Genomic DNA, 20952 nt, shown 5'->3' with positions numbered 1-20952 from the left:
TTGGAAAGATTCCATTCCAACTTGTTTGATTGGAAGCAAAGTAGAACTGGCTTCTGTGAATCACAAATAAATCAGAAGCATTGGTCCTTCACACAGTATCCCAAAATGTATGTCAATTCTATTTATTTTACATTTAATTGTCAGTCATTAAGATGCCTATATGCTGAAATTTCAAAATAGCATGTACTGTAAGGAATCTTTATCAGCCTTTAATTGTATTAGTCTGATTGTCAAGCTAGTTCCAAGATCCAAGAGCTAGTTCCATTCTCCTGCCAACAGGCAGCTTCCTCTGTGTGGGGGATGGGTTTACTCTGAGTGGATGTTGGAGGAGGGGAGAATAGAATTTCAGTAGCTGTGAAATCTAAGCTTTAAAGTAATGAATTGCCCTGCTTTTCCTTAAAAGGCAATGGTGTAAATAATGAATATTTAAACTGCTCTCAAATCTCGTTAGGGAAATCATCCACAAACATACTTAGACAAAATGTAGTCATGCTAACACTACTCAAGAATTAGGGGTGGTCCAGACGCTTCGTCCTCTTGTCCAGAGTCCTGAAATGATATTAAACTATTACATTTCTAGAAGGAACTGTACTGTTATAATCGTTGCTTTTTTTTTTTTCTTTTTTTTTTTTTACACACATCCATTTCTCAGCTATTGTCTAAATGTCTTTATTTCTCTATCGTGCTTCTACTGAAGCTTCCTGCACCAGCTGTGGGTAAGCAAGTGGAGCTCACAGGGATTCAAGCACAAACTGTAACACTTACACCAAAGGGTTCTACAAATGCTTGGGAGCCACTATACAGGGGGTTAGGAATGGACACCAGGGCTGGTTTGCCTCCTCTGGAAGAAGCATCCTCATCTTCATTCTATAATTTGGGGAAAAGGACACCATGAAGTTCATGTTTGGTTTTCCAAGGGTATTTGTTATTCCACTGGTATTTAGTGTAATAAAGAAGCTTTTTACCCTGAAGTAGTGGAAGCGGAAGGCATCATTCTTGTGTTTAAAGACATAGTACCCTAGTCCAGTGATGATGCAGATGATCAGCAGGGTAACCAGAATGGAAGATGCAGTGGCACCAGCAGAATGGGGTTGGCTCAGACTGTGAAACACCTGGAAAAAACAGGCTGAGCTTTAGCTTGCCTGAGGGGTCCACTGGGTTTGACTAGTAAAAGTAGATAAACATGTTTTTGGAGTAGATCAGATTTGAATTCACTCACTGGTAGAGGCGGGGCTCGTAGTGGACCTTCAATTATATGTATTATACCATTGGATGCTGGGATATCCCAAGCTAATAATAGCCTCTTGTTCACAAGCTTCTCTGCTTGGGAATCCTGCAAACAAAAAAAAAGTATTCAACATTTCTAAAGCCAGTTGAGCTTGATAATGTATGATAATCTAAGACCAGTTGCGAGGTTAACAGTTGTTGAATTTGCTGATATTTTTATTCCTGAACTGATGACTCTGATCCTGTGTGAAGGTCTGGCTTCATATTGACCTTGGTGATTGTGGTATTTACAACCACTGAGATGTTATACCCCAGACGGGAGGGGATAACTCCTTGATGCTTCAGGTCATCGTATAAGTGGATGCTGTTATTGGTGGAAATATGGTACTCCATGTCTCTCCCTGATAATGTCTGGATATATATATTTACAAGACAAATGGTTATTTGACTTCACCAATATTTTACATTTGATGTATTTATTTTGGCCCCTCCTCACCTCATTTTCTGTAAACCCAGAATTGTGTGGTACAAAGAGTGTTGCATATGATGAACTGGTTGTCATAAAATTCAATAAATTCTGTCCCTCTGTTGACTGTGCATACATCAGTAACATCTACAGAGAGAAATAAAATGCAAGGAAAATTATTAGACGTCACTGTATACTTGCCGTGTCATTGTAAATTAATATTAGAATATTTGTCCCATGCAGAATACTAGCATATACTTACTTTGTAAAATAAAGAATAATTTGAGTTGGTTGCTATAACACTGGACAGGTCCCCATTGCAAAAATCTCCATTTCCAACATAATCACTTCTGCACACACAGGAGACATCTGTAAAAAAGGAGTAAGTTCACTAATCTATTTAATCATAAATAAATAATTTGTTAAAAGCATGTCGTTGTTTTACCTGTCATCCGATAACAATAAGCATCATATTTGCTGCTGGTGACTACAGGCTCTTTGTACAGGACAATGCCAACATGGTTGTCACCACATTTAACAGAGGGAAACCTGGTTGGATACCCAACCTTTTTCCCGTCTATCCATCCAGCGACACACAAGTGCATTCCAAGCTGGAAACAGAATTTGTCATATCAAGACAAGACTCGCATGATTTTAGTTGAATGTTGGAAGAAGAATTGTTTAGTATTTTTGGGAGGACCTGTTGAGCATCAGACATCTGTGAGAAGGTAGCCAGTGTGGCCTCCTCTGCCTTGCAGGCTGCTCCTGCCTCGGTGTAATTCATCTGGTACTTTCCAGCAGGTGAACGCAGATGGAACACTCCAGCAGTGTTACCTAATACATTGTAGAGTGAGTACAATATATTTTACAGTGTTCACCAGCAATTTTGTTAGCTCATAACACCTTTTAGATTTTTCATAATAAAACCAATAAAAACTACTGACTGCCATACCCCACGGACTTGACCATCTCCTACCGTGAAAGTGAAGGTCCTTGCAAGTTGCCTTGGGATCACAGCCTCCATTGTCATAGAGACAGCGGTCAACAGGAGGAACCAGCTTCTCCAGGCACTGGATCCCGTTCCCCACGTAACCTGGGAGGCACTCGCATTTCCTCTCATTCTGACAAAATGCCATACATACAAAGAATATCACTTAATAAGCATGTAACACAAACCATTCTCTTTACCCTCTTCAAAAACACATTTTGATTTGATGATAATATAGATTATAACAGTAACAGTCATACAGGGGGGAGACAAATGATGAACTAAAATACCCTTTTCACACCATCTGACTCACACCTTCCAAGGAAGGATCGCACCACTCGAAGAGGAAGCTAAAATGGCTTCAGTGGCCATCATGTGGCCTCATCACTGAGGATAACACCTAGGGTTAACTGACTCCTTTTGTCTTACTGTTATGCTAACAAATGGTCAGGATTGTTTAGGTGGGGGTAGGTTTATAGAGAAAGGTCACCACAACTTTTGTTTTGGAGTTTAGTTTCATATGCAGTCTCCCTACACTGACTTGGTATGTAATTGTACTTGGAGGTTTGTGTAACATAAGAGTTTAATTTCAGTTTCTCACGGTACTGTATTGTTTTGGTTCAGGTATAATTTCATCATCCACAATAATAACCCTGGAAACCCACTATGCTAACTACTAGACCTGAGATTAGACCCGGAAATGAGAATGACTTACAGGACCTGTGAATTGGCATTCTGCAAAATCACTGCAGCCTCCATTGGTCTCCTCCACGCATCTGTTGATGGGGCTACAGGAAAAGCCATCGCCAGAGTAACCGGCTTGGCAGGAGCAGTTCACAGTGACACCTGTCTGTGTACAGTTTGCATGCTGGTGGCAACCTCCATTGTACTCCCCACACAGATCAGGAGCTGCCAGACCAATGACAAAAACAGGGAAATAGTTCAAATACCTCCACCTTCCAACCCACAAATCCTGATTGGTACATGCCAGCAACCCACCAGTGCAGTTTCTACCATCCCCAATGTACTGGGATTCACACTGACAGGCATTGTCAGGTAGGCACACAGCATTGGGATGGCACTCAGGGGAGCAGACAGGCTTCTTTTCTAATCACAGACAGGAAATGGCATGTTTGATTATACATTAGACACAAGATTGAGGTAGTCCGTTGCCTAGACAAATATGAAAACGTTTTCTTTGACTCGTGGTCTTTTGTACGGTTTCTGATAGTAAAGTTGCATCAGTAGATGTTGTACCCATCTTCAGCTGACATGTGTCTCCCATCCAGCCTTCCTCACAGGCACAGCTCCCATCACCCGCCATTCCATCATCACAGCGCCCATGCTCGGCACATTTGCACGCTACAACACACACAAATGTTAAGCCTTAGTTAATGACTGAACAGACCAAACAGTATTAAATGAAACATGAGTACACTTTGACAGTTTTTAGTAGGACGGTGAACCTGTGCAGTTAGGCCCGTAGTGTTGGTTGTCACACAACTCGCAGGCGGTGCCTCCGAAGCCGTCATGGCACTGGCAGGTCCCCTTCCCCAACACGCCATCATTGCAATTTCCATTGTTACCACAAGGGGCCTCCAAACCACCAGGGCACACTGAAACAAAATGGTATCCCGGTAGTGAAAGAGTATGTTGACACTAACTGTGTAGCAGAGGCCAATGTGCAAAATTTGATGAGAATGTTGTCTACACCTGAACCTCACCTTGACAGTTTCTCCCATAGTGGTTCTTGCAGCAGCGTGGGGTCCATGACGTGGTCTGACACACCCTCTTACAACCGATGTTGCGATGTGAAAAATGGTTACGAATGTAAAGGTCTTGAAATATATGAGAGTGTCTGGGGAATGACATGGGGTACATGTTGTGTGAGCAGATATCGGTCTTGCCCTGCAGGAGAAGAAAATCGGTAGAAATGACTAACCATATACACACAGTCTGTTATCTCACAACCTGTGAATTATTTTCAATACTAAATGTATTTTTTTATGTCTTACCAGGTCAACAGTCCCATACGGACACCTACGTGGAAGAATACAGCTCCCACAACGGCCCTGGTACAACATACATCTATGTTTCATAAAAGCTTTAACTTTACTGCCAATCATACACATAAATAACAATGACTCACATTAAGATAGAAGTCAATACAATGTTGTAATATTTAAATGTTCTTGAATACTCACAAAAACAGTCCTGTTTTCAAGACCATCACAGTGAGCACCCAAACCAGGGGGTTCCAAAAGCTGGTCAATGCCATAAGCAATACCAACATCAAACTGCATGAACCGGTCAATGACTATAGCACTGTTGTCGTTAATGATCACGTTGCCCTAAGAGAAAGACCATAAACCTTTAGTTGTCAAGCTGCCGTCTGTAAAAACACCTGCAACCCTAGAAGCCTGTGTCTTAAAAATGTGAAGGTTTTCCACCATTATCATCACTCAGGAAATCAACCAACAAAATTTACCACAAGTTTTTTGTCACAGCTGAATGCGATTTTTGACCCATGCATTGTTCGGTAGGAGGCATATGACCCTGGCTGACTCACACCCATAAGCTGGAACATTATAGAAAAAACATATTATTGGTTGGATGCTTTTCGTATTTTGTATTTTGAAACAAAGGAAGCAGAAGAAGCCTTACCCTGGCGTTGCGGATGATGTGGGCCTTGATGGAGGCGACCAGCTGGTCTCTGTGGTCCTCACTGTACAGCCAGCGCTGCCTGTCCTCTGACAGGGAGTTTAGAGCAGCATCAGATGGCCATAACATAGTGAAGGGCTGGTGGATGGTGGTCTGTAACAGGCTCAGTAGGTTGGCATCCTAATGCACCACACAGACACACACACACATATAATACCTTGATTATAACATTATGGATTATGGGGAGGTTAATCTCATCAATATTCTCATATGAATGTCCTTAATTTAGAAGTTGCCCTGGGTTTGCATGTATTTACCAACAAATCATTACCTTGTTATTTAAATCAAACATAATCTTATGCCTGTTTTCCATCATGCTGATAGGTTAGCTTCTGAATCATTGCAGTGGTGAAAGGTTTCCACATATTACACATCATAGCTGTTGTTATTATTACTCATCCTCTTCACTGTACCTGAATGAGTTTGCTGAACTTTGTGTATCCATATACTTTCGCCGACTCAGTAAAATTAATCTGAAATTTGCAGGGAATAACATTACTTCACCAAGTCTGAGACACTTTGTTGTTGATAAGGTCAACTAGGATGGACTTGTACCTTTGCTGATAGGGATGGTTTATCTTTCAATTCATACGGAGTGAGGACCTTGTCAATATAGTGAATCACACCATCGGCAGTGGTAAAATCACTGGTGACAATTTGTGTGTCTCCATTAATGTACACTGTTCCCTGGGAGGGGGAGGGGGAGGAGGAGGGGTTAGAGTGAAGAGTGGTATCTTGATCTTGAATTCCAAGACGGTTTACTGCTGTGAGAAAGATAGACACACCTCCTTGACACTGAAGGTGAGCTGGTGACCAGATATGGTCACAGCTTTGCTGGTGGTCTTTAGGTTGTCCAACATCAGAGTCTCACAGGAAACGATGTGGTATCTCAGCAAGTCTGAGGATCGCCCACGGCTTTCCCAGAGACTCATCTGCCCAGAGAAAGAGAAGCCACACCCTGTCAAACATGGAGGACGGGCAAATGGTTAAGAAGAAGCAGAAAAACAAACACTTGTTTTACCTCGATGTTGCTGTTATTCAGTGGCACAAACGTTGTGAAGGGTCCATCTCCATATAGGATGCGTGAATCAGATACCTAGAATCAGAAGTAACAGCATACTGAGCAAGCAGTTGGTCTGATCAAGTCGTCATATAAATCGTCATGGATACTCACGGGTAGTGCAGAACGGAACCAGGCAGCTTCTGGGCGTCGAAATATTTCCTGCATTAATATGTCAGAGGTTCAAAGTGTTTGTTTAATAACAGTGATACACACTGTCAGCATTGTCTTGTTTCAGATGTATTTATGTAGTACTCTAATAAATTCAACTGTTGGGACGATGTTCTTTTGTCATTGAATCGAATAAAAGGTTGGGGTAGGGATTCATGTTCACTGATTAATGATCCCAATGATGAACCTGTTCAGCACATTCAAACATCCTCATCCATACTTTTGTGACACTTTAGTGATCACGTCGAGGGACACGAGGAACACTACCCATGCCGCACTCACAATTCTGGTGCTTCCTCGGCAGTCAAAGCCATCTCCCACATGGCCTCCCATGCAGGAGCAGTTCCTCTCACCTTGCCCAATGTACAAACACCTGGCATATTTACCACATCCTCCATTGTCCTGCGGAGAAGGTTACAGATGTAGTTCTGATGTGCAACGGCATACAGAAAGGTTTGAGACTTATGGTCCAACATACATTTTTACACCAAGTAAAACATTTATTGACACTTACAGTTTTGCAAGGGTTAATTGGGAGGCAATATTTTCCATTTCCTGAATAGCCTTGAAAACAGTTACAGGCCACCTGAAAGATAAAGGTTTTTTATTTATATTTTTTACCAGGATGTGATACTGGCACAGCCAGAACCTGAGCTACTAGATGTAGGCATGACCAATCTCTCTGGCTGAAGCTTAGATGAGAACATGGGCATACAGACTCAGGTCTCGGGCTAGGTGACGTTTAACTTAGCTACTGAGAACAAGTGATACATGGGTTATGAGAGAGAAAACAACTTACTAAATTTGGGCCTGTTTTGATGCATTCAGCCCTCTCGCTACAGCCACCATTGCCAACTCGACAACGGTCAATCTCTGAAAACTCACAAAAATGAATTTCTCTTTAAGAGGTACATTATCGTATGTTAACCATGAATGCCTTGTTCTGTGATTGTGACTGTCTGGAATTTACAATTGTTTGGCTTAATTACACATAACATTAATTTAAAATGAAAATAAAACTTGATTTTGTGTATCATGGAACAGGCAAGCACATCTGTTGTAACATACCTAAGCAGATGACTCCATCTCCTGTGTATCCCTCTTTGCAAGTACAAGTTCTCTCTCCAGGTACAGTTTCAGTGCAATCGGCAAACATTGAGCAGCCTCCATTGGCAGTAGCACACAGATTTGTCTCTGTACAAGACATTCCAAAACAAGAGTATTATGTGTTTACATATTGGTGTATTTCCATATGGTGAAAGGAACATCATCTTGTTGGGAGTGTTATACAGGAGTTAATCTCTGCAGTTTTACATTAGGCTACACATACAAAAACGGAAACTATTTCCTACTTTGGCAGAAGGTTCCATTTCCCTCAAAGCCGGCGACGCAGGTGCAGGAGGGAGTGGCTCCCACACCCTCAGAAATGCAGCTTAAACAAAATAACGATGGTCATTTAATGATAGAATTACTTATCAGAATTACAACTTGGTCCTCAGTTAAACACTTACTTTGCATTCTCATCACAGGCACCTCCACAAGCATCAGCCACAATTTCTAAAAAGAGAATGGTAGACAGCCCAATAAATGTTTTTTAAAGAATAGCTTTTTTTAAATCTATGTCATGTCTATCATGTTTTACCCAACGGTTACTAAGTAAATATCTAATGTAGTCGATTGTCCAGAAACATACCCACAGAGCAACTGACTCCTTTCCAGCCCTTGTAGCACAGACATCTTCCGTTGCCTTCCAATCCATCCAAACACTTCCCATGGGCACAACTGCACTCTACAAATTGATGTTAAGGATTTTCATTTTAGCTACTGTTTTAACAGTTGGCTGCAGGTATTCCACCAAACCAGTCAACAAATGAATATCCATACACAGATTAAGCCCGATGTAAGAAAAGGCGACTCTCACAAATAAATATCTTGTTTTCTTTCTTTTTTAGTTCCTTATTGAACATAGAGACAGATTAGTTAGGATGCTGTGGCAAGACATGATGCCATGTTTCTTCTGGATCAAAGACAGTAGTAGTGTTTCAAATCTGAAGTTTTCACTGAGCCTCAGTGATGACTCCTACCTGACTTGCAGTCTTTCCCATATCTGCCTGGCTCACAGGTCTCGCAGGATGTGCCATGAAACCCTTCGTTGCACAAGCACTCTCCGCTGCCAAAGTTGCCGTCCTGGCACTTGCCATTGTTTGAGCACCACTTCTCCAACTCTCCTGGGCATTTGAAACAGTCATGCCCAAAGTACCCTGGGCAGCATGAATGATCCTATAGCCAACAGGTTTAACAACATTGAGATCTGTACAATAGCACGGCCAACATGATTGGGAGCTGGACAGCTCTCAGACTAAGAATGTAGGCCTACTGTTCTGGAATTATGCCCCTTTTGTGAGCAGACTAAATATAGCTTTAGGGTGTTGTTTTACCCAACATACTATAGAATCTGTGTAATTCAGGAAAACTTTACCTCGGACACCTTGGAGCATTCCATCACACAGCCTTGGACAGATACGTATCTGGAGCCAACTTTCTTCCTGTACTTGCAGTTTGATCTCATATTCTTGGGAAAACTACTTGTAATCTATAATTAAGACGATCAGTCATAAATATGTTAAGAACATGGTAAACCATAGCACATGACAGATGTATGCAATAGTGTTAGGCTATATGAGTATTGTCTTACTGGCTTATATGAGGCGTAACATCTGGGTTTTGCGTCACAGCTTGTACACCTCCCCTTTGAAAGAAAATCAAGTCAAATCAAGATGGTTAACATTTCCATTATTGTGTATCATCATCATGAATTGCATAAGGAATCAATTCCGATTTTCCATTATTGACTTAATGAACTATAACTCACCCTGCCTTTAAAGATGATTTCTTTACCACATCGGTTTTTGTGAACTTGTAAAACCTGGGGGATTACCATGACAACACCATTTCTTGTCTCGTTAAAGGTTCCATCTAGAGGAACGTCGTTGGCCAACGTCTAGAGGAGGTGGAGAAGGCAAGCAGTTACCAGTCATACCATTTGTTTTAAATGTTAATCTAAAGAGAGGGCAAGTAACGATTTAATACCTGGTTTTTACTGTCAAAATGAAACATGATTTGGTAAGACTTCCCAAGTGCAGTGGTTTTCAACATCCCATCATGCACATGGTCTGGAAACACTCGGTCATTAATGATGTGGTATTTAAATACTTCTTCATCCTGTTGACAGAAAACAAGATCATCTGTAGTATAAAAGTCTATGACAATAATGTAATAGCACAGACAATTACCTATTAACCTGCTATCATTTCCCACTATTGTATTTTTCTTTTGTCATGCTACTACATACCAGTTGAGTCTGATTTGATTTGCTGATATATTGTTTGACAGCATCATCGTGGGGTATTAGAATAGTATAGTCAGTTGATTTGATAATCTGAGTCAAATTGTAGAGCTGCAAGAAGGAGGAAACAATATCAATCCCAGTTTCAGATGTTATGATTGTGTTTGCTAGCAGGAACAGCTCTTACCACTGCAGCCTGTCTGAAAAGGCTGAGGGTGGGGCTGTTGTTGAGAAACTCCATCAGATCAAGGGGTGGTGGAGGTATGTCTGCCAAGGAGGGGATGAGCACCTAAACCCCCATTTGAGAATATTTCAATTGTTGTATGCTACTGCAAGCAAAAATAGTTTGGCATTGACTACTGCAACATAACGGTTGAATACATATATTTAGAGAAAAGCTTGGAGAATTCTTTGGATATTTCATTGAAGTATGCATAAAAAGCAATTACATTGTGTCAATTGATGCTTCAAAAACTGTTATACCATAACCAACGATTACAAGGAAACTACCGTATCAATCCTGTGAATGTATCCGTTCACCGCAGGGAGGTTACGGGTCACGATCTTTGCATTCTGTATCAAGATTTGCTGTAATGTCAGAAAAAAGCACAAAAAGGCCCATCGCCAAAATGTAAAGTCACATTTAAGAAGTTGTTTCTCACCATATTGATGGCTTGTGTAATTTAAATAAAATCATCAAAACTTTTACCTACACCACTTATGTTTTTTATCTCCCATTCAGTTCCTGAATTTAGGGTCGGAAGTTTCATGTTGACTTGTTGGTCAAAGTCCTCAATGGAAAATATACCCTTTAGTATGTGAGCTCTGATGAAGGGGAAAAAAGCAAACAGCATTAGGAGGCCAACATTTTTTTGCTAGGACCAGCAAATCGAAATAATTGCGATTTCGCACTTTTTCAACAAGGAACCAGGTCCAACTTAAAGGTGTTCTCCGATGCAGGGAGTGTATTGGGTCAATTACCTTACAAGGTAAGGAAGCTTATAACGATCAGACCAAAAGGATTTCACCTCTCTGGTTAGATTTGCAATTGCTTTGTCGGTAGGTATTAATGCAGTGATGTTGCCACTAAGGTCAATGTCGGCGTTCCTCTAAGAACAGGAGAAGCATATTGAATACATAAACAAAACAAATGTAATTATAAAAAATGTATGATTGATGATTGAGCTAAGACCTCTTAAAGAATGTTAGAGCTACATACCACAAATAACCTGTAGAATGCATACATTTCCCTGTTCATCTCCACCTCCTGTAAAACAAATAATAATTAAAATAGTACAATAATCAGACAAAAGCAAGTGCTGCTAGAAAAATGTATAAATATATAAGTGCCAGATTAAGGACGACTAAAAACAAGTCAATTTTAAAACAAATCCAGAAATTTACCTCTAGGATATTTCCATAGCAGATGCGTCCATCTCCACCATAACCATCAGGACAGGTACAGGTGTGAGTTCCTTCTCCTTCAGATTTACATTTAGCCTGACCAGGGGACAACCAGACAGAGTGGATCTCAACATGCCGTCAAACAAAATAGCGGTGAGCAAGAACACAGTGTAGAATATTACATGTGAAACAGGTAAATGGCCCAAAATGGGAATATAGTTTCGTATTTGACTGTAGCCAAGGACATTATGAAGAATTGGAAAATAATGTTTGTGCAAACCAAAGTATGGCAGCCTCCATTGGTTTTCAGGCATGGGTTGATTAAGTCACAAATGATCCCATCTCCCATGTATCCTGTCTTACAGGTACATTCATTCTAGGAAAAACAGGAAGGGAGTTAGACAAGAACAGGCAGGTCTCATAAAGAGACACTTGGTGTGTAATATTTACATAAATGTATACACATTCTAAGGGTCAGGATAACTGTGAAATCATTTAGTTCAGATTTAGTTAAGAAGAGTTTAGTGTAAGAGCCAATGGTTGATCCAGTACCTGACCTGGGCCGATAGACTTGCAGTCTGCATTTGGATCACAGCCACCATGACTTGACATCAGGCAGCTGTCCACCTCACTGCAGAGCAGCCCATCCCCTGTCCAGCCCTCGTTACACACACACGATGCGTTCCCTGGACCTGCATAAAAACAATGGGCCTGGAGGGATATATCAAGACTCAAATTGAAATAACATCTTACATCAGGTATATCTATTCTCTATGAGGCGATGAATAAACAGTATTGTATATGTTCATATAAAACCTCATCCTATCAAATGACAGGAAAACCAGTTTCCCAGAACAATGTGCCACAGCTGATTCAACTGAATTGAGGTTATCAAGCTTCTAATGACCATTCATTTGAATCAGGTGTGTTGGAGCAGGGAAACATCGAAAACATACAGGACAGTGGGCCCTGAGGACCACGGTTGAAGACCGCTGTTCTCAAATCATTCTTGATGAAGGAGCTCCTCTGATGAGGTGAATCTGAGTCCACAAGCTAGACAACCTTCTCCAGTCTTACATTTATATCACAGCCCCCTCGGTCAGGCAGCAAACAGGGGTTGACAGCTATGCAGTCGTGTCCGTCGCCTTTGTATCCTGGCATGCACACACACCTGTCACACAGGAGATACATTGTGGGAGAAACACTTGAAAAGAGATCCAAAATCACCCCCCCCCCCCCCAAAAAAAAAGAACCTCAATCAGGAAGTCAGAAACTTAGCACCAACTAAACCAATACATAGGCATGGTTGATGTACTATTAACAGAACCAGACAGAACCTTTTAGAACATTTTCTACTAAAAGGGGCTGTTTTCTGAGAGAACACTGACGTTGTAAGGCCGTCCTCTTCCCTGCAGTACGCGTGGACATGACAGTGCTCTGATAGGCCATCTGAGTTGCAGGGCGTGGCTGTTTTATCACAGTAGTCCCCAGAGTAGCCTTCCTGACACGTGCTCCACCTGCAGACTCCCAAACTGCCGGGTCTGTTGTCACACACGCCATGAAGACAGCGACAGTCTAGTCACAGTAAAAACAACAAAGAGATTACATCTCAGCAGCAATACACCTGCGTGGAAACATGACACATACTTAGAAAGACTCAAGCAAGTGGATATACAGTCTCTCTTTCCACCCAAGGTGTATTTACACTGCAAAGGTAATTATCAAAAAAAATTGTATCAAAGTAAAACCATCTCTATTTAATACTGTATGCATTTAGATTCTAATTTGGTGACGTAAACACGTCTGGGCAGTGGAGGTAAGGGAGAGAGGAGATAAGCTAAAGAAGTCACGTTCAGATTCCGTTTGTAGATATTTACTCAAAAGTTCAAAGGCAACTGGACTCACCCTCGTCACAGTTTTCACCATGCTTAGAAGGATTTGAGCAGATGTGACATGCCACACCCATGAAGCCTTGATCACAGCTACACGAGCCGTTCCCATGGATACCGTCGGAACACTAGACAGAAATGTTCCTCTTTCACATCACATGTATAATATGAAACTGTTCAAAAACAGAACCTCAGAATGTACCGAATGGGAAAATAGTATCTACCCTTCTTCTGAGAACCATACATTCGACTAGGTATAGAGAAAAAACAATAAAAAGTCTAATGTATGTACAGAAAGGGTTGGAAAATCTTTCCCTTACTTTTCCCTTGCCGTAACATGGAGTCTGGAAACCCCCGATGCATGGTTTACAGTCAGGGCCATAGAATCCATTGCAACATTCAGCCCCCTGAAACAAATACAACTTTTACTCAGTTTCCCAATATTGCCATGTGTGTATAAAACAGTACAAGCAGTACAGTAGAGTATGGTCCCACCATTTCAGTTGTGCTGCAGTATTTGGCGCAGCCCTTGCTCATTGAGGGATTCCGTTCAGAGGTTTGGTAATCACAGTTCATATGGCGTGGCTATGGCACAAGGCATAGTAACTGGCCAATATAGTAACACAACAGGCAAACACCTCTCAAAAATTTAATTCCTTTTGAATGACAAATATACTGTATAAAAGCTCTCTGGCATGGTCTGTTGCATACAGTTAAATAACATCCGTGAGTTAAATAAAAATTTGTGTATTTTACCAGTTCGGTGCTGCCGTCTGGACACTGGGTCTCGTAGAGGTAACTGCAGCGGACACATTGGCCCTGGAGACACAGGAGTTTATCTTAATCTTGACACCATTGGGACATTTCGTGGAAATCATTTCAGATTTATTTTTAAATAAATGACTTATTTAAGGTAACTGAACAGGTACAGGATATAGGACTCTTCACATCAATGCACAATGTTCTTAGTCTATGTTAACAATGTGATGGAAAATGTACATATTTTGTTTTTACACCTACCAGAGTAATCCTGGTCTCATTGACGTCACATCTGTGAGGCAGGATTGGGACTATGGAGGCTGGTAAGAGCAAGTCATCTACCATGTGAATGATACCGTTAGAAGCAATTATATTGGTTGTCTCAAGAGGGGCACCCTTATCACCCAATAAGATCTTTCCCTGTAAAAAAGGAAACACAATTGTATGAGTAAGCATTTTGAATTGTGACTTGAATTGAATTCACATTTTGTATGACATTCAACAATGATCTCCCAAAACCATATCATGAAAACTATAGGGGTCTTATTTGTATGTAACTTTTTTATTTGGAGTGACAATGAGCCTTTTGTATAAACTTCATGTTAGCTATTGACATTTACTGTTCTGTACTGACAGTCACTCTTCTTCCTGTTACTTGTTGCTGTGATGGAGCAATTTTCCCTCAGGCATCCAAAGTTCTGTCAAATCTACTATAAATATAGTGTGTGGATTAGTCACCAATACACCTACTTCTGGGTACAGAACATTATTGTAAGTATCAAATAACTTACATCACTGGAGGTAGTGATTTGTAGAACCTGATTGGCCATGGTCTGAATCTGAGGCATGAAGGCCAGCTGCTCCACTGTGAGCTAAAAAGAGAAAGTAACATCATCTAAATACATGAAAAGAAAATCTATAGAATAATGGTGGTATTGTGAGACTCAATTCAAATTGCTGAGATAAACGCCAAGCCCCTTACTGAAGCCTTGGAAAACATGTGGTGTTTTAGGAGTTCTTGAAGCTTGTGCTTGGCCTAGAACAAATTTCAGGATTCGGTTAGTCTTTTTCTTTTCTTTTTTCCGCACAGGAACCTTGAAGCTATAGCAAGGCCGTAGCCATGGAGTCAATATTGGGGGAGACTAATATTTTTTTAAATGATCATTCCGGACAGCGTGGGTGGTTGCCTGTCGTAGCGTAGCACATTTATGTTTTTATATCAATATATTGGGGGGGACATTTTGTCCAGATTTGAATATTGGTGGGGATGTGTCCCCCCCAATATGTATTATGATTACGGCCTTGAGCTATAGCATAGACAGAATTCAAATGCTGACCTTTAAGGCATTATAAACCTCACTGTTCCCAGCCCTCAGTCTCTGGGAGGCTGTTGGCCAGTCTCTAATCTAAGCCCCGTTTACACAGTCCCAGGTGAAAATGTGGTGTCTATAGTATTTGCTGCCTCACAGTGCTGTATACAATAGGTTGTTGGGGGTTATAACAAGGTAAAAGGGGCTATAATGTAGAGACTGGCCCACAGACTGGGAAACAGTGAGGTTTGTAATGCTACTCGGACAAGAGCATCTGCTAAATGACTAAATGTACTCACATCTGTCAACATGTACATGATCCTTCCATCTCTAAACTTGTCAATAGCTTGGTTGGTGGGGACAAACACAGTCAGAGGCCCTGGGCCTCTCAGTGGCAAAGGGGCTCCACAGTTCTAGAGAGGGAAAAACAGGTATACATATGGGCATACTTTCAAGCACGATCAATTAAAAATCTTGATTTAGAAATTCCAGCAATCATACAGTGTTCCACGATTGTAAACTCACATCAACCAGTGAAAGAAATCTGTTGTATCTTTCATCCTTTCTCAGAATGTCCCCAATTGTCTTGTCGGCATGCTACAGACCATAGAAGTACGATTATGAACTCATACAACTGTGGTGACATCCTGCTATATGCTCAGTATGAACGGAGGAGCAGCAGTTTTGTGTCATCTCACCTGCTCATCCCTTGGACCTTGAGAGACAGTCGTGGACATTGGCTTGTCAATGATGTGGATGATCCCATTGGCTGCTGGGATATCTTCTTGTACGACTGTGTACAGAGTGTCTGGAACTTCCAATAGGAGTAATTGCTGAGAAGAGAGTAAGCATACAATTTTCAGATGACACCACGCAACAGCAACTTTTATAGAATCTCAGAAGGCGGTTTTACCTTATTAGCTTTGAGCATGACAGAAAGTCCAGCAGATGTTTGAAAGGTGAAACCTTTCATGTCTTTGTAAAGGTGTTGACCGTGGACGAGATGGGCTTTGCAAGTCAACGTTTCATCAACACCCTATGGATAAAACTTCCAATATTAAAACAGACACCAGTAATTCATAGCCAGGTTGCACTGTCAGTGTTCATCTCAGGTTGTCAACCATCTACATCTCTTAGCTTACAGTTAATGGGTCTGTGAGAAGAGGAATGAATGCTGTGAAAGGCCCACGTTGGCTGAGGGTCAAGGGACAGCCTTTCTCTAGAAGACAGAAAGACCAGTCAATCCAACTTTCCATCTAACAATCTATGAGGTTTGCACGGAGACTCCCTAAAACACAGTGAATCTTTAACAGATCTTAAAAATAACTTCAACAGAAAATGAACAACGAAGAGGAAGTAGACGTATCATGTTAAAACTGTTAATCAAATTACCAAACAGCATGATGGTCCCAGTGAGCTTTCCCTTGTGCGCTCCGTCACTGTTCAACTCCACCACCCTGTCCAGCAGGGTGCCATAACAACGGCTTCCATCACCAACCTTCCCAGTGTCACAAATGCATCTTAAAAATAAAAAAAGGACTCATCGAGATGTCATCTTCCATGCATCATCAACCAACACCTCACAGGGAAATGTGGAAATTGTGTTTTGACTGGCATGTATTGATTTATCATACATGTCTTTATCAAGAGGCTTGCAGCTATTTTGGCCCTTTTTGTACACGTGTTGCTTGTGTTCCTCTGTGTGTGAAGGCAGGACAAACCTGGGGAGTCCATCCAGTGCTGTCACACAGCGAGCTGTCCTGTCACATGTGTGCTCTGTGCAGGCTGACTTTAGAGCACAGCCTGCAGAAGGAGGGGAGCCCTCCATCCCACTCATACACATGCAGCTGGACTGGAAGAGTGGGCACAGCAGGAAGAGTAGGAGCATCAGTCATCACCCTAAATGTGCCGGATCAACCCTAATGCTGTAGGCGTCAGTGAGGGTCGATCCCTGAGTGCACAGTGGGATGTATCTCACCTTGCCTGGGCCTTCGTAGACACAGATGGTGGAGTTGGCAGGACAGCCTCCGTTGCCTTTGGAACACGGGTCGATGGGAAGACATCTTTGTCCGTCTCCTTCGAAACCGATTTTACACCTGCACTGAAAAGTTGTGCCCCCCAAATAGGTGCACTCTGCATCCAGGTGACATTTGTTTGGAGAGCATACACCTGTCAGATACAGATACGATGTCACTCAGGACTCAACCGAATCATCTTAGTTTAATGTACAGGCAATATCTCCTTCCTCATTTGGCTACCCTGCTAATAACTTTAGGTTGGCTCCATCTCTTTTTACATGATGAATATGATCTGCTCTCTGTTACCTTCACAACTGTGTCCAACCTTCTTGAATCCAGGCAGACATTCACACACAGCATTGTCTCCCACAGCCTTACAGTAGGAATATGAAGTACAGTTTCTACAGGAGGCAGATACTGTGGAGAATAAAGTTAATTACTTGTGAATTCAAGCAACCGTAATTGTGTGCTTACAAATTATACCTCATTGTCAACAAAATGTGGTTGAAAAGGTTGGAAAAACATTGGTTACAACTGGGTCTCAACTCACCTTGTTCACAGTTGAGTCCTGAGTAAGGTGGCTGACAGTAGCATTCTCCATTTCCATCTGGTCCATTGTTACATTCTCCATGCACACAGTTGCACTCTGTTTCAAGTACATAATGTCAAGTTAGGATAGCTGCTATTCGACTAAAAATGTCTCAATTCTTAGGTACAAATATAATACACAAAACATATTAGCATAATAAAACCATCAGTATCAGTTTCATGTATCAAATAAGGAACATATTTATATATCAAGAAATGTACAGTGACTATGTTAACCCCACCTACGTTTTTTACAGTCATTTCCATATGCATTCTTATCGGTGCACTCCTGACAAGCAGACCCAGCGAAACCTTCCTAAGGGACAAAAACACGATAAAACCATTACACAATTTCACATATTTCTGTATTTATTTTATCACCATTGCAAATAGTGTTTAAAGTACTTGTGCAATATTTATTGTACTTGTGTCAAGGCAAACTTAAAACACAACTCATCAGGACAGATATCGGCATTCTACCATTGTACCGACTCTTTAATCTATATCAGACCCACTTTAAGAGATTATCTCCAATACTCACCTGGCACACACACGTACCGTTGCCTGTACCTCCATCCATACAAGTGCCATGCCAGTTACAAGGATTACCAGACCAGTTGGGGCATGCTACAGTGACACAGAGACAAAAAGACATGATAGCCAAATTCACAAACATATCATTACAGAAATGGAATACAGATCACTAAAAGGAGCCACATCAATGCTAGACTCCAAAAACCCTAATCCCAAGCTTGTTAACACTTTACAGACCCACACCTCTGGCCTGGGTGGTGTCCTACTCACGTAAACACAGATGGCCCCAGAAGCCTGGACAGCATCTGTGCACTGTGACAGTCTTCACACACTCATGTGTACAGCCAGACAGCTCCACATCATGTCCACCTATATCCATTACGTAGCTGAAAACATGAATGGCAGCAAAAGACACTGACTTTTCCGTTCACAATCAACCACATCCCTATTTCACAGCACACATTCCAATTTGGCGAAGGCATATTTTTGCCCCCTTGCAAGAGTAATTCCAAGTGTTTGCTGGGATAAGGGGATGGGACAGGGGAGATTACCTGCAGTTAGCCACCCCAAAGTCTGTCGTGGTCTTCCTGTGTCCCCGGGGACACTGCACCGCAGGAGAGGCAGCACAGGAGGTACAGGGGGTGACGTGAGGGACAGTCTGAGGTACATCGCAGCGATTGTTGGAAACTAGCTGGAGTGGACAGGTGGGATAGTACATCAGTCATGGGTCACTTAGCAGACAACATTTAGATGTCTTATGCACACGGATGCTAAGGACTATGGAACCTGCACAGGTAAATGAGTCATTGTAGTGGAAATTACTCGTCCTTCCGGATCAATCGACACAAAAGAGAAGATTTGATGAAATGTTAATAGTTTGCAAACATACAGATTCTGATTGAGCAATCTTTATTTCAGATGAATGTGTGTGTGTGTGTTTGCTTTCTCCAGATCAGTAATACTGAACAAAATAGTTGATTGGTAAATCAAAAGCATTCAATCAAAACAGACCCAGCAAAAACATACAACAAAAACAGTTGCTTACCTGTTGTTGGAAACTACATGACACCATTAGTCCAAGAAACAGGAGGTACATTGTGGTTGTTCTCATAGTGCAGGGTGTTAAGCTTTTTCCAAACTTCTCTCACATATAAAAAAGAAAAAAGCGTCAAAGGATCCTCCCCCGGTACCCTTATCTCCTATCCCCGGAGAGGCCAGAGAGTAGAAACTCCCCAAATACCTTCCTCAATTCTGCATTCTGTTTCCTAACCTGACCACACAAAAGTTGCAGACCGTTCCTAGTTTAATGTGGCAAATGCTGTGGTTACATTGAACAGAATCAACACGCACACAATGGTTCAAGTGGAGAGAAGGGACTGTGAGAAAATGTCTTTTCCTGACAGGAAAGACCCCCTCCCAAATCCCCTTCTACGATTGAACGGATATCCTTGGCTGTCAGCTGACTGAGCTGTCAAATTCAGCAGAATCTCTAAAAGCTAATCAACGATCACAAAACAGCTACCAGCAGATAGTCTGACCTTAAAACTATCAGTCTAGACTTGACTGAAACAAGTTGCAGAGGCATTGTGCTTTGAATAATGATTAGTGTCCTATATATTTGTTTTTAAGTCATGGTGCCCATCTATCTGGGGGGTCCAGGGGCACAAGAGGAAACCGTGAATCTTATAAAAACACAAAAACCTTGTGATTTCCCAGAGCACCTGACCCTCTGTCAACTTGGTGTCCCTTGTCACACAATGCTGCCTCATCTGTTCCACACTCATTTCCTTTCATTGTACTCTTTTGATTTAGGCCGACAGTTTGGACTTGCGTGATGAGAGAAAGTGACTGTAGTTTAGCAAAAATTTCCCCACAAATGGTATTATAAAAAATCCACCTCTGAGAAGATACAATGATCTGTTGGCTTTAGGCTTTAAGTGATTTCAAACCAAAAGCTTCTGTTCTTTTCAGCCTAAAAACAGATATAAACTGACATTCTTCCCAGACACTCTACAAGGTAGAGTATATTATTCACAACAAAACAGATGCCATAACTGGATATTTCCAAGGGCAGTGACCAACCTACCACATTGAGTACTGAAGGTCCAATGTACACATCCACACTATGGTACTGTTGTCAGGCGAATTAGTTCAACACAACAATCATAGGGCCATATACAGACACATCGCCATTACTGTCATTATGACTCTGTGAAAGTCCATGAGTTTGACATGCCACCAGGACAGGATGCTACTGATTTAGGCCAGAAATGGCGACCTATGGACAACCTCCTGAGTCAAGTATGATGCTTCAGTCCAGAGGAAGTTTTGGACAAAAGCATCATGCTCTGTAAGGAATTACATTATAATTAGCTCTATTAACAAGATCACAGATAACAGTACAGCACATATCATACCATCTCTGTACATCATCCCTGCCCTGGAATATCCAGGAATCAACTGAATACATT

General features: G+C 41.5%; 1 protein-coding gene across 3 annotated transcripts; it reads right to left on the bottom strand.

Moving 5' to 3' along the window:
• Positions 1 to 108: 108 nt before the first annotated feature.
• Positions 109 to 19880, bottom strand: stab1 (stabilin 1). 3 transcript variants are annotated; one of them, XM_047025681.1, is made up of 69 exons: positions 19527 to 19877; positions 19033 to 19172; positions 18752 to 18867; positions 18489 to 18574; positions 18194 to 18263; positions 17910 to 18005; positions 17666 to 17776; positions 17320 to 17510; positions 17063 to 17193; positions 16734 to 16861; positions 16484 to 16560; positions 16255 to 16377; positions 16040 to 16174; positions 15867 to 15938; positions 15641 to 15754; positions 15014 to 15067; positions 14823 to 14903; positions 14293 to 14451; positions 14029 to 14091; positions 13768 to 13857; positions 13593 to 13679; positions 13289 to 13400; positions 12772 to 12958; positions 12461 to 12554; positions 11936 to 12094; positions 11664 to 11759; positions 11384 to 11479; positions 11199 to 11246; positions 10961 to 11088; positions 10693 to 10804; positions 10490 to 10567; positions 10167 to 10268; positions 9986 to 10090; positions 9724 to 9855; positions 9506 to 9634; positions 9329 to 9382; positions 9113 to 9226; positions 8718 to 8913; positions 8327 to 8422; positions 8145 to 8190; positions 7986 to 8065; positions 7702 to 7827; positions 7433 to 7506; positions 7148 to 7219; positions 6916 to 7035; positions 6577 to 6624; positions 6424 to 6498; positions 6188 to 6334; positions 5958 to 6089; positions 5816 to 5875; positions 5346 to 5522; positions 5170 to 5259; positions 4886 to 5032; positions 4697 to 4753; positions 4406 to 4589; positions 4148 to 4297; positions 3939 to 4043; positions 3681 to 3788; positions 3397 to 3590; positions 2670 to 2814; positions 2394 to 2527; positions 2139 to 2304; positions 1956 to 2062; positions 1724 to 1840; positions 1498 to 1638; positions 1220 to 1333; positions 966 to 1112; positions 766 to 867; positions 109 to 549 (listed from the first exon to the last, which is right to left on the bottom strand). In XM_047025681.1, the coding sequence occupies exons 1-69, from the start codon at positions 19590 to 19592 to the stop codon at positions 499 to 501; spliced, it is 7644 nt and encodes a 2547-aa protein (XP_046881637.1). In that variant the 5' UTR covers positions 19593 to 19877; the 3' UTR covers positions 109 to 498. The 3 variants fall into 3 exon arrangements, with proteins under 3 accessions (XP_046881637.1, XP_046881636.1, XP_046881638.1); XM_047025680.1 differs by having other exon boundaries at positions 766 to 1112; positions 19527 to 19880; XM_047025682.1 differs by having other exon boundaries at positions 766 to 1112; positions 18190 to 18263; positions 19527 to 19879.
• Between the last annotated feature and the right edge of the window lie 1072 nt (positions 19881 to 20952).

This window comes from Hypomesus transpacificus, chromosome 9 (assembly GCF_021917145.1).
Source record: "Hypomesus transpacificus isolate Combined female chromosome 9, fHypTra1, whole genome shotgun sequence".
Taxonomy (NCBI): Eukaryota; Metazoa; Chordata; class Actinopteri; order Osmeriformes; family Osmeridae; genus Hypomesus; species Hypomesus transpacificus.
This window is presented reverse-complemented; position numbering and strand designations above follow the sequence as displayed.